Below are 13,459 nucleotides of genomic sequence, written 5' to 3' on the forward strand. Positions count from 1 at the left end.
ACAGTTTTGGTATCAACAGATAACTTGTACGAGTTTTTATTTTGCTCAAGGGAATATTCGAATATAAAAATTCTTTCTGCAACATTTTAGCAGATTGCAACAAGTACTCAGGCTTTACACCAGCAATCAGAGGTGGATCAGATCAGAGGGTGGAAGTTAAAGAGAGCAGCTCTGGAAGACCAAGTTCTGGTGCTTCCTGGAAGATCTACTGTTATAAGTGACCTAAAGAAATTTGCTGTTCAAAATGGGAAAGAGTTAATAAAGTTACTATAGTATGTTAACTGTCTTGTTAGAATCATAAGCTGACATGTTGTGAAATGCCTAACCACAAGTTCTGTAAGCTGCGGAATGATTAACACAACGCAAGAATGACTTAGCATGTTATATTTTTGGAGATGTTTGTTTCAAGCATACTAATAAGAACCAATATGGAGGGGCAGACCACGAGGAGTCCGGGTGATCAACTGTCATCCCGATGGAAATTTCCAGGACCACGGCCTCATAGAAACCAATAACTTTAAAACTATTGGTGGACACCCCTCAGCAACGGCGATTGCCCGCGAAAGGAGGAACCAACCGCATGTTGGCCCGCGAAGAGGGAACCAAGCAGGATGCAGCCCGCGAAACCTCCACCAATGGACCGATGACATGACTCTGGGGGGAGGTGACAACAGAGGGTATAACAAGTGCTGTTTCTGTTCCCCTTTTGCGGACTGTGGCAGGAACTGAGGTTTCGTCCAGTCGCCCGGCTGGCCGTTTTTGCTTGTTGGCATTAATAAATATTTTATTACCTTACCGCCTGGCTTCGCTCTCTTACTGCGCGTGCCTCGCCCACTTTTCTGGGGCCCCTCCCTCACATTTCGCGGCTCCCCCTCGTCGCTTTTTTGGCTCCCTGGGATTCCCCCACCCACCTTTTGGCATCCCCTTCTCACTTATTAGGGGTAACCCCCAATTTATGGATCGGAGGGCGGGGCGGGGAGTAAACGGGGTGCCCAAGAAGCGTTGTTTTTCATTTCACTTTTCATTTTATTGCCTTTTCAGTTTGCTCGCTTTTATTTTTTTTCTTTAATTTTCTTTCGAATTTTATATTCCCTTCTTTATTTCGTTTATTTTTTATTCTCTTTATTATTTTTCATTTTCTTTTCTTCTCTTTCGCGTTTGGTTTTTTATTTTTTTAGTTCTTAGTCTTCCAGAGAGGAAGAACACTGCAGCTCCTCTGGGACAGAGAAAGGCTCCCCTGCTCTTCCCTTAAACACAACGCCTGCAATGAGTGCCCTGGAAGCCCGCTCCGCTCATGCCAGGCACTGGGGCTCACCCAGAGGGGCTTTGCCAGCACCCAACGGAAATTAAAATTACAGCCTGGGCAGGAAATTAAAATTACAGGCCGGCAGGACCGCTCCTGGCCAAGGCCACCAGTCTGTGGAAGTCAGACCACTGACCACCCGGGGGGATTTTCGGGGGCATACTTCCAGCTTTTATTCTTCAGAAACTCCAGTTCTTTCTGGCACCGCTTGCTTCAGTCTTCCCCTGTTGGAGGAGGTCACTTAGTCTTTCTAGGGGCCAGACTGCCAAAGCCCGGCCAGTCCATTCCCACGAGGAAAGGTAGCTTTGTCTTATACAGGATACTGGGGGGGAGACACAAAATAAAAGTTTAATTTAAAACTTCCTGGAATAGAAAGCAATTCAAACATAAGGCAGACAAGACTTGTGCAAAACTGAATATGTTTGACTTCAAAGGAGAATTATTTCCCTCTGCACCTAACAGAATGTCATTTTCACCCAGGTCCTGCTTACCATCGTCAAACAAAACATGCTGACAAAATTTTTCATGATGACAGTGGAGAGATATTAGAGCACACTGCACAGGGAAGCTGAGGCTGCCCCATCCCCGTAAGTGTTCCAGGCCAGGCTGGATGGGACTTGGAGCAACCAGGGATAGTGGAAGGTGTCCCTGCCCACGGAAGACAGGGTGGCCTTTAAAGGTCCCCTTCAAACCAAATCACTCTATGATTCCCCTCCAAAATCACTACCAAAGAGACACAGCAATCAAAGCAGAGGGACTGCACTCCCAGCTTTTCTTACCTGCAGGCAAACAGCACGTTGGACATAAAAGCGACAGGGTTAGTCCTGCCAGAGGTGTCCGGCACACTCACGGCAACCGAAGGAAAAGAGGGAGCCTGGGAACACAGAGTAAAAGACACTTTAACTAGGAGTACACTGAGCAACAGCCAGGTCATTCCCACAGCTTCACTGTCCAGTCACACAAAAAGCACTCACCGAGGCCTCAGTTATGATGATTCCTGACGCTGACCAGGTGAATACCTCCATTTGCCCCAGGGTATCAAGAATAACATCCCTGGTAAGAAGTCACCCCGAACAACAAACAGGGAAAATTAGTTAAGCACGGGGTCCTCTTCTGACCAGATTACCACCAGCATTCAATAGCAAATGACATGACTATTCTGTTACAGATGAGAAAACCTTCTCCCAAACAGTGATGAGATTTATGGGCATGCCTGAAAATTTCCTGTGAGAAATTTGTAACTAAGCTTTCTCTGCTGGCACATTTTGTCCAGGAGGAATCTTGGTTCGTCTGGAATTTTGCCTAGGAGAAATCACAGTTTGAGCGCCGGGCTGCAAAAAGCAAACAACAGCCCTTATCCCTGGTAAAGAAAGCCTGCAAGGTTTGGCTTTCTGGTGCAGTTGGGCCAGCCTGGGCACTCCATGGGCAGCAAGAGCTTGTCTGACTTTGGAAGTTTTAGAGCAAAGGTCCCTGGTGGGCACTGCTGGCCTCCAGGGATGGGTGCTCCAACACTGAACTACACCTGAGTTTATTTTAAACTATAACTGAATAATTAATTTCAATTCCCTGCTCTTCCATAAGCCTCCCTGGAGGACTATGGTCATGTTTTTGTCTGTCAATTCAGTTCTTCTCTGTATAAACCAGGCAATAAAGCCTCCCAGGCCTTGAAGAGTGTTGCAAGCATAAAAACACCAACAATTATAATGGATCAGTGAAATAATACAGTTGTGAAAAGGTCATGGAGAAAGCCAAGGCCAACTTTTGTCTGTCTTATTTAAATGAGAAGAGTGGAGCAGGGTGGCTCCTCCCAGGAAATGTTGCACTCCTCGTGCATAAGGTTACTGCTTAAAGCAGATAAAAAAGGCAGAGAAGAAGAAATCAAAACACCAAGTATAGGAACAGGGACAGTAACACTGTATTTCACACACCATGGTGTTTATAACGCTGGCTATTCATTACAACCTGAGACCACCTTTCACTTGGCTGAGAAGTTAAGCATTAGTCCACTACCTGACGAACTCGGACTTCATTTGGGAGAGCACTAAACAGTTGCTTTAAGTAAAACAGCCCAGAAATGTTCTCAGAGCAGCTGACTACCTGTGTACCTCCCGCTGGACAGGAGAGGGAGCTAAAAGGAACGAATTCCATCCTGAGAAGCCCGGGATGGGAAAGGCAGCCTCAGAGGCTGTAGTCTCACAGCGCTGCCCTTAAAGGCCGGCCGGCAGTTCCCATGGGAGCAGGAGGTCCCTGCAGAGCAGCTCCCTGCCACAGCCGGTTTTAATGCTTAGGAATAATCAGCCAGCACCTTGAGTGAGAAAATGTATTCTTTTTTCCTCAGAAGTTGTATTATTTTAGCAGAGGTGTAATTTTTTCTGAAGATACTTCAAAAATATCCCTACTAGTGCTAAATGCATTCCCTCTCCCAACAGTTTCACTTCATGAGAAATTTCCAGGTGCCTCTGTTTTTGTGCCAGTTCAAAAAAAAATCCATTTGAAATTGATGAAACACTCCTTGCATTTCTAGTTCCAGATAGGTTTGGCCTTTTGACCTCAAGAGATCTCCATTTGTCCCCATCAGCTGCCCTCAACCTCCGTAAGCACTGGTGAACTCTTTGGCATCTTGCCCTAAATCCAAGCTTCAACCCATCTATCTTGGACCAGCTGGATTCATAAACTACAAATAAGTACATTAACAAGGTCAACAGATACGGAGTGACCCTGAATGTTCCCAGTTTACCACAATCCTTATGGCTGACCAAACAGGACAGATTTAAGCCTGCTTGGCAGCCTCCTAGGACCAGCCTAAGGTCACGAATCAAAGGGCAGGCCATTATTTTTAACTGTCTCTGATTCTGAAATGGTTTCACTTTGGTTGTTAAACTTCTGTTATTGTTGGGCTTGGTAGCAGCACATGAAGCACCGCATGCTTTTGTTGAAGGACTAGTGAAATAAGGACCATCAGCTGTCATCACTCTTGTATTACAACATCTGCCTCTTCTAGAATCACCTATAGCATTAGTGTCTGTTATGGGAGCCTATAGGCAGGTATTTAAATTATTACATTTAATAATTTAAGTGGGGTTACAACCATGCATCTTCAATACCCAGCAATGCAAAGAGAGCTCATGAAACAAAATACCAAGAGAGCAGGGTCCTTCTGTTGGGAGGGATGGGTTAAAAGCAGAAGAACAGTGAGCAAGATGGTACATTCACTCAAGTGACCTTGCATCTGGGAATGCCGAGGCCTGCAGAGTAGTAGTAGTGTGGGAAACTGTAGCGGCGACCCTTGTATAACAAGGAATGAATGATGCTCCTCGTGCGGTGTTGTGGACAAAGAGGTTTAATTCAAACTCGCGCGCCCTTTTATCCTTACAGATCATGTGACTTTCTTAACCAACCAGTTTACTAACTCTGGGGCATGCTCCTTGGGCTCTGTACCTGGGCACATCCTCTGTGCCTCTCAGACACGCCCCTACACATCCCCTCTTTTAATTATATTAAGAAGTCACAAAAACAGTATGAACAAAAATGCAAACAACAATGCAAACAACAATTTTAACAATCAGAACATTATAAAACTACTAAGCTTCGCAGTGATCCAGCACATTGCTTTGCTCAGTTTCTTAACTCTAATGTAAACTTTTTAAAACTTTCTTATATTCCTATAGGGTAGTGCAACTTGGATAATTACTTTATTAACTTGGGGCTTATCTTAACTGTGTATAAACTTATAACTTTTTTTTATCTGAGGGTTTTTTAATAACTGGGGATTTCAAACTTTATTTAAGAACAGGGTAATCTTAGCAAACTACAATTCCTTAAAAGTGACCTGTGGCTGAGGTAATGTTATTTGTAAGGTGTTTGTTTATTATTTGACCAATCACACAACTATTTTCATTCATTCACTCATATCATACGTCAGTGGCCACCGCACTCTGAACACACACACGAACACACACACACATTCCAGAGACTGCTTTTCACCACGTTGGTCATTTCTTAATGTAAACTTGAAAACATAACATAACTCTTTTCCAAACTTCTGCGTTGCTCTGGTTCCTGCTGCTGTGGTTACATATTTGAATAGGGTTTTACACACCTGGAAGAAACCTGCTTGAGTTCTTTCTTATAACTTTTAGGCATAGCTTTCTCTCCATGTCACAAACCTAGGAATCTCATCCATCGTCCTGAAATCAAATCTTACTGTGATTAGCAACTTGGGAGAAACAAACGCCTGAGGTGTGTGCTGCTTTTCAGACCTGCTTCTTTCAGCACTGTCACAACTCAAAATTGATAACATACATAGCTTTATACAGATGTTTTTGCAGGTTACACCAGTTCTCCCCCCTTTTGTTTAAACTTAGCACGTGTTTCAATATGTGTTTTTACTGTTTTATGGATTAGTGTGAAATGTTTGACGTGAGAATTTTCCTATTTCATAGGAAGTAACTGCTTAATATTAATGTTAATCTATTTTAGTGTACCAAAGGTTTGCTAAGCAAGTAACTCATGTGTTTTACACTTTTGTGTTTTTTCTAGTGGATGTAGTAGCAGTTATGTTTTGTGAATGTATGTCTATTTGCATGTACAATTTCAATATGTTCAATCCAAGATGTATATCTCTGATCGCCAAGCCTCATTTACTATTAACTCTCTAGGGTGGTTTCCTGACAGTGTGGCATACCTTGATGATGTAGCTTTATTGATTGTTATTTTGAATGGTCTCTTAGAGAACCTGTATTCTGATGGAGAATGAATGAGGCAATTGCTTGCCTTAAAACTCTGGGTGTAGTGTTAAACATTGCTGCTTTAGCAGCTTTTCAGTTTCTGTCAGTCATTGGCTGTGGCAGGTCAGGATGTGATTTTGTGTGCATTTGTATAGAAATCATACCTTTTGTAACTCACAGGAACCAACCAGAATGCATTTCAAAAAACAGGTAAGGGTTAACAATATCTCAAGGAAATTCACTTTCAAAACAGGTTATCAACTTCATAGCATAACAAGTACAATCATAACATCAAAGGATTGTTTTAAAATTTTCCTAAGGTAATGACAATCAGTCCAGAACTATACAGAAGCTTAGTTCACGGCTTGTAGTTTTCTTACTGTTCCGTGGCAGGATTTATTTAAGTCTGTTGCAGCATATTGTTTTTTCCTAGATGCATGTGTGAAGGCCCTGAGGCCTTTCATTGGTTCAGTTTGCATCTGGTGTGGTTTGTAAAGGTAAACTGTTGATTTCTGCTACAATCTGTGCTTAAGGAGATGGATTAAAATATTACCACTAAAACTTGCCAGGGCATCTTGAAATCCAGCGTCCTCAGCTGCTATCCTATCCAAATTGTCCTTTCAAAGCTGGAATGTTGGTAAAGGCAGGATTTCTTCCGTCCAGTTCCTCAGTCATGCTCTGCCCTAAATGACAAGCTTACAAACTCAATAGCAACTTACACAGATTTAGGTGGTGAGGTATGACAGAAAAAGCTCTTTTAGAACCAACAGCGGGCTTCTCTCAATTTGATCCCACCGAAACAAAGCTGCAATGCTTCATACCTGCTGGAAACAAAAACTAGGCAGATTTGCCTGTCAGCATCTCTCCTGTTTTGTTTGTTTTTCATTACCTTGGTATAATTTTCTAACATCTGGTTTGCCTCTGCAGTTAGCAATTCGTCAGACTTTAAGTTGGAGTTCTCCCCTAGCAACACAAAGAGAGGGGAACTGGTAGCCCTCTGAGGTTCCTGCAACTTGTGTAAATACAAATGTTTTTTACCTCGAGCTGTGTCACCTGTGTAGAGCCTTTTTGCTGTGTTGTCTTGTCCATGGCAAGTCCAGAGTTGTGGTTGTTGGATTTTTCCTGAAACAACTTGAAGATCTGCACCTTGGGCAGTTTTGGTTAAAACAGCAGAAACAATTAGCAGTTCATTTCTTGTGGTCTTGGTTATTAATGTGTCCTCTGCATAATGGTGTATTATGGCTGTTTGATACTTTATCGAGGTATTTTGCATCCCTTGAGGAAATGCAGCCCAGCAGTGAGTTTGGATAGTCTGTGCACTGCTTAAAACCATGATGGAAAAGAGGGGTTTTTGGGCATCCTCAGGGTGACGGAGAATGGTAAAGGAATGGTTTTTTGAATCAGTTACCACTCGTGACCAAATTTGCTAGAAACCTTTATAGGTAGAGGCAGTCCGATCTGCAAGGTTTCTGCATGTTTTTTGACTGCGTGTTCTGCTGTCAACATCTGTAATGTTTTCCACCTGTCACCTTTCTTTGGGGTACAGGGTACATGGTTATTTTGGGGGCTGGTTATTGGTATATTGTGGCTTGCCTTAAGTAGTTTTCTCTTTTGCACATGAAAAGTGGTGCTAAAAAAGAGTACAGCTAGCAATGCTATTACAAGCAATACAATGCTTGCAGCATATCTTTTGTTTTGTGTATGACACCCTTGGTACAACTGAGTCATTTCTCTGCTGTTAGGGTGTTTGTGGAATGTTGCAATTAGGGGTTTCCATGGGCAATCTTCCTGAGAGTGATTCAATTCTCCACAACTAAAACAACTAGCTGTGTGTCTGACTTCCCTGTGTATTCTTATTTGGGCATCTAAAGCTGCAGCTAGAGAGGCAGGTAGCTGTTTCTCAGAGCTAGCCTTTTGGTAGGGTTGCACCAGCTCAGTAAAGTCACAGTTCTCCTTTGCAGGAGGGCTCTGCAAAGCTTTTGCATTTTCTCTTTCAAAAGCCAAATGCTTGTACAGCATCTCTCTGGCTTCATTGTATTCAATTTGCTTGTTTAAAGTCGACTGCAGCTGGTCCAAACATCTCAAATTTAACTCAGTATAAACCTTGTAACTCTTCACTGTTGGACAGATAGTCAATTGGATCAGCAGTGAAAATGTTTTCCATAGCTTTTAGGACTTGCCTGGCTATCTCTTTATGGTATTTTGATTGTGAATCTAAATTATAACTTGCTTTCCCGCTTGACTGATGTGCCGTGGTGTCTGCCTGTAGGTATTTAATATGAACAGAGCAATTTTTCTGGAATTCAGCTAACCAGACTGTATATTGGGTGTCACTGAGAACTAGTTTTATCCGTTCTTTCCAGTCATATGTAGTGAGTGGGTAGATGTAACTCAATGCCTCCAAATATTTAAAAATATTGGTTAAGGACAGACCAGAACCTCTTATCAAATGCCTCAGGTCCTCTGTGGCCTCATACAAGGCCTGACTCTGAGGGGGCTGGCTTTGGTTCATATCGTCTGGGCATGCCTTATTAATATTCAGGTTTCCCCTTCGAATTACCTTGTCCAGACATTGTTCCCACCTGTTAGCTGACTTCTCCCCCTGTGCCCTATTGATCTCTCCCGTTGGAACCATGTTTGGCTCTTTCTCCCCCTCCTTCTCCCCCTCCCCCCATTCCTCCCATTCTTCCCATCCCTCCCCCCTTGTGGTCTCGGCAAAACCGGTTCCCTGTGGGGGGATGGTGGGCGGTGCAGGGGGCGAGTGGGGGGCGGGGCTGGCTCCTCGGCTGGAAAAGAAAGTTTGGAGTTCAGTCTGTGTGGGGGGGGAAAATGGCTGCGGCCATGGCTGTCCACGTGGTCGCTGTTCATTTGCAGCGAAAGGGGATGAATACACTAAATTATTCTCCCCATCACTGTAACAGGACTGCCTTGTGTGGACCCGGGGGTCAGAAGTTTGCATGGCAATGTCTGTCCCTTCCCAGCGACTCGTTTTACGTGGCTCTCGTGTCTCCCGGTATGATCCCTGAGTTTGTATTACCATGTTGTGCTGTGTTTGCTAACAGCAGTGCGTGCGGGGGGTTGGTGTGGTGTGGGCTGTTTTGTTCTTCCTTGTGTGGTAGGGAAGGTTTGTGTGCCTCGTGCAGGCAGAGTTTATCAGAGTAAACTGCTTTATGTTGCAAGGTTTAGCAAAACGCTACAGTCTGAGTTTTGCTTCAATGTATCATGAAGGTTTCTATGGAAACAGGGTGTCTTATGTTACCTTATCTCGAGCGGTTGGGAGCACACGTTTTGAGTCCTTTTGTAGCAGTTTTGGGCTAACTTGCAGTCTTTTTTCTGCGGCTTTGGGAGGTCCGGGCTGTGTCGGCTGCAGCGCGGGGGGTGCACTGCGCTGTGCTGCTCCGGCTGCGGCGCGGCGCGTGGCTGGGGCAGCTGTGGCGTGGGGCAGCTCCCGGCGTAGGGGCAGGCTCAGCAGATGCTGGTTCGGCGATGGCAGGCCGTGGGGTTCCGGCGCTGGTGGCTGGTGTCCCGGTGCAGGCTGCAAGCTGCGGGCTCGGGACAGCGGCGGCGGCAGGGCGGGGCAGGACCCGCGCGGGTGGCTCCGGCAGCGTGCTCGGTTCGGACACGGGGCTGTCTCCGGCGAGCGCGGCGGGCGCCGCGTGGCGCGGGGCCGGCGGGCGGTCCTAGCGCCGGGCTGGCGGCAAAAAGCGGCGAAAAGTTCTTTTGGGGTTTCCGCGGTTTCTGAAAGGTTTTTCCTCAGCTTGGAGGGTCTACACTGTCGTCACAGACAGGCAGGGGTCGGCAGGAGGTGGCCAGTCTCCTCCGGTGCGCAAGACGGGGCAGGGGGCGGCCAGCACACATGCTTGGCTCGGCCGTTTCCCCGGTACTTTCAAACTACGGTTTTAGTAGTTGCTAGGCAACAGGCACTAGGTACCGGGCCGGCGGTGCAGCGGGCACGGAGCTCTGCGCTTTCCGCTAGGCAGAAAGGCGATGCGGGGGTCGTGCGGTGGGGCTGGGATGGTACGGGCGGCAGCGAAACCGCTTCTCGCACGTGGTCCTGAGTAGTCGGCAGCGGGATGCCGCTTTTACCAGACGACCGACATTGGGGGACCAACAGGCTTTTCCCTGACGATCTTAAGGTGCTCCGCGGCTCGGGTCTCCGAGCTGCAGGCACGACTCGCCCAGGGAACAGTCTTAGGCGTGCGGAATGCTTTTTAGCTACACTCACCGCTTTTGATGTTGCATTGGACCCTCTCTGCTCTCTCCGGTTGCCTGCTCTGACCTCTCGGCTTCTTCCTTAACTCTTCTCTTCTTCCGTGCACTTTCCTAATATTTTTCGAGCTCGCTAAACTAACTGTCCGTCTCTTAGATGCCACTAAGACCACGGGGTTTACTGACGTCAAAGTTTTTTGTGGTCAAAGATTCCCAAGTCAAACTAATAGACCTGATAACCGGAAACTACCACTTATATACCTGATTCAGGGTAGATCTCTCGCTTAATATAAGCTAAATATGTCTCGTTCGAGCGCCATATGTAGCGGCGACCCTTGTATAACAAGGAATGAATGATGCTCCTCGTGCGGTGTTGTGGACAAAGAGGTTTAATTCAAACTCGCGCGCCCTTTTATCCTTACAGATCATGTGACTTTCTTAACCAACCAGTTTACTAACTCTGGGGCATGCTCCTTGGGCTCTGTACCTGGGCACATCCTCTGTGCCTCTCAGACACGCCCCTACAGGAAACCCCATATATTATGCCTGATGCTGTTTATCCTCTGTTTTGAGAAGTAGAATTGCTGTGTAGAGATAACATAGATGTTTGGAGAGACCTGGAAGCCCTTTCACAGATATGCTTGAGCTCCCTGTTTTGGGAGAGAGAAGATCAAAGCTCAGAGGTCATGAAAAAGCAGAGAGGAGATCATAGTGTGGTGGTGAACTACACTGTCCAGGATGGACTAAGCCTAACGGTGCCTGATCTCTGAGCTTACACTCAACAAAACCTACTGTCCACTTACCTGTCACAGCCTCAGTGCTGACCCTCTTGCTCTGCTGTTCTCCCTTCTCTGCCCAGATGTAAATGATGTACTCCGTGCCTGGCTCCAGTCCTGCCAAGGGAGTGACGTTCTTGTCTTTCTCCACCTCTGTCTCCTCTGTGTCCCCATTAGCCGAGGTGTAGCTCAGTCTGTATCTGTCTATTGACAGGAAACAGTAATTGTGTCCAGGAAACAGTAATTGTGTCCTCTGTCACTTGGTCAGACAACAGTTCAGTTGGGTTGTCGATTTCTGCAAGCAAAAGTCACAATTATTAGAAGTTTTAGTATAGTGCTGTGGTAATCACAGTGGCCCAAAGACACAGAAAACACAGGTTTTATAGACAGAGGTAGTGTGTTTTATTAGACTATCAAATACATTTGGGAAAACAAATGAGCTTTGAGAAGTGATTCTATGTCTAAAGACCTAAAAAGGGCCTGTGTATCCAAAAGCTTGCTCATTTTTTTTCTCCAGCCCAAACTGGTAAATCTTAAAGTTTTATCTTTAGCTATAAACTGTGTTTTGATCATGCACTGTAAATAACCAGTACTTAAGCAAGTCACCATTGGATATCACCATTCATGGAGCCAAATCATTTTGTTCTGCTGGATACAGTGCAAGGAAGATAAAACAAGCTAACTGCTTCCATGTCCTGCCATTCCTGGCACACTGGTAACCACATCTGCATGTCAGTGCATTGGCACGGTCAGTCATCCCTTTGCCCTGCACTGGGTGAGCTGGGCTGCTGGTTTCTGTTGGGAGTGAAGAACACGAGTGTCCCAGTGAGGCTACTCTTACTCTTTCCTCTCAAGGGGCCTGCTGACTTCTTCCACCTCTCACCCTTTTTTTCTTACCAAGCTGGGAGGTGCCCAATTCTGAAGCATTTCAGCTGGGGTCTAGGTCTCCTTCTCCCAGCTAGAAGAGCAGAGCTCTTTGCTGGGGATCAACAAAAGCACAGCCAACCTTGCCTGGGCAGAGAGAGAGCCCAGGCAGAATATGTTGTTACTGTCTTTTGCTTCCTGAAGATCACCACCTCTTGCCTGTGTTGTTCTGGAAATTAACCCAAAAAATAACAAATCACCTGCTCACAATCTGTGAAATGCAGCTCTCCTGAAACAAGATCATTTCACTTTCAGTCTCCTCCCACTATTACAATCATTCCCTTGCCCTGTTCACAGATGGAAACACATTACTAGATTGCAAGAGCATCAAGTTCTTATCCCAACACAGCCTGCAGGAATGTGGCCCTTTGAGGGCAGCCCTACAGCCCCACAACCTTACACAGAATATTGTTTCTCTTTGGCTTTTTTTTCCTTTGCTGAACTGCTAAATATATCTTGGCAGCCTGACCAATAAAGGACTTGCAGATGCCTCTCAAATTATTGGAGCAGCATTTCTTATTCTGCTGGAGGCTTTAAGCTCCAGGGCACAAATGCACAACCATCTGACAGCCACATGGTAATTTACCACACACCAGCTTAGCTGCACAGTGATTTAGTACACGTTAGCTATGGTAAAAGTTGTGATTTTCCACCTGTGTGTACTAATCTCACCTCTTTTGTGAGACAAAAACACATTACTTTTCATTTTCATGAAAGATACTGAGGCTTGTTTGTGCCACCCCAGAGTAGCACAAGGTGGGAGCTGGGAATTTGAATAATCACAGCTCAACTCCTTAGCAGTATGAGATGCTCACCTGTGGCCAGAAAAAATTAAGCGAATGATTTTCTTGTGTGATATGAAAATCAAGTTTGTTCTTTAGTTCTAATTGCACTGCAGCTGGGTATGGGCTGTGCTACTCCTCGTGTGCAGTGCTTTTAACTCCTTAACTCCCTGGTGGTCCAGGAGCTTCCCAGCCAGTCACCTGTACCAGTGAGAACATGGACTGGCTGAAGTAAGGGATTGACTGATCCCCTCATATTGGACTTCAAACAGTCCTACAAATTCCCTGAGGCAGCTCCTGTTGTGTCTAGTCCAATCTATATGTTTAAATGTGTTAGTTAACATCCTGAGTGGAGCATCCCAAGCACTTCCCTAGGTAATTTGGTGTAGAAGTACAGATTGTACATAGAGAAGACGTTGGTAAACAGCCAGTGGAACCTGCTCCTGTACACACAGCCACACACAGCTGGCTGGATTGGACAAACTGATCAAGACAGCGGTTCAGGGAGTTTCCCAACCCAGCTGCAGATGCTGCTGCAAGCACCCTTCCAATGGAGACTAGGACAGCGACCAAATCCACTCTTTGTGAGATTTGATACCCTCCATAATTCTTAACTTATGCCATGATCCAAATAAATCTGGTTTTCCATTTTAACAAACGCTCTGATTATATGTGCAAAATGTGTGAGCCCCCTGTTCTGTTGGGAAAGGCCACAACAGTCACCCAAAGAAAAGCTTG

General features: G+C 45.6%; 1 protein-coding gene across 2 annotated transcripts; it reads right to left on the minus strand.

Annotated features, from left to right (window-relative positions):
* Nucleotides 1-1,113: 1,113 nt before the first annotated feature.
* On the minus strand, nucleotides 1,114-8,644 carry LOC113998725 (GPN-loop GTPase 1-like). 2 transcript variants are annotated; one of them, XM_027741736.2, is made up of 3 exons: nucleotides 2,278-2,343; nucleotides 2,083-2,177; nucleotides 1,114-1,625 (listed from the first exon to the last, which is right to left on the minus strand). In XM_027741736.2, exons 1-3 carry the CDS (start codon nucleotides 2,326-2,328, stop codon nucleotides 1,541-1,543), a joined length of 231 nt encoding a protein of 76 aa, XP_027597537.1. In that variant the 5' UTR covers nucleotides 2,329-2,343; the 3' UTR covers nucleotides 1,114-1,540. The 2 variants fall into 2 exon arrangements, with proteins under 2 accessions (XP_027597537.1, XP_039236034.1); XM_039380100.1 differs by lacking the exon at nucleotides 2,278-2,343 and adding an exon at nucleotides 7,069-8,644 and having other exon boundaries at nucleotides 1,115-1,625.
* Between the last annotated feature and the right edge of the window lie 4,815 nt (nucleotides 8,645-13,459).

Source organism: Pipra filicauda, unplaced genomic scaffold, assembly GCF_003945595.2.
Source record: "Pipra filicauda isolate LSUMZ 115617 unplaced genomic scaffold, ASM394559v2 scaffold185_size1782982_pilon, whole genome shotgun sequence".
Lineage (NCBI taxonomy): Eukaryota > Metazoa > Chordata > Aves > Passeriformes > Pipridae > Pipra > Pipra filicauda.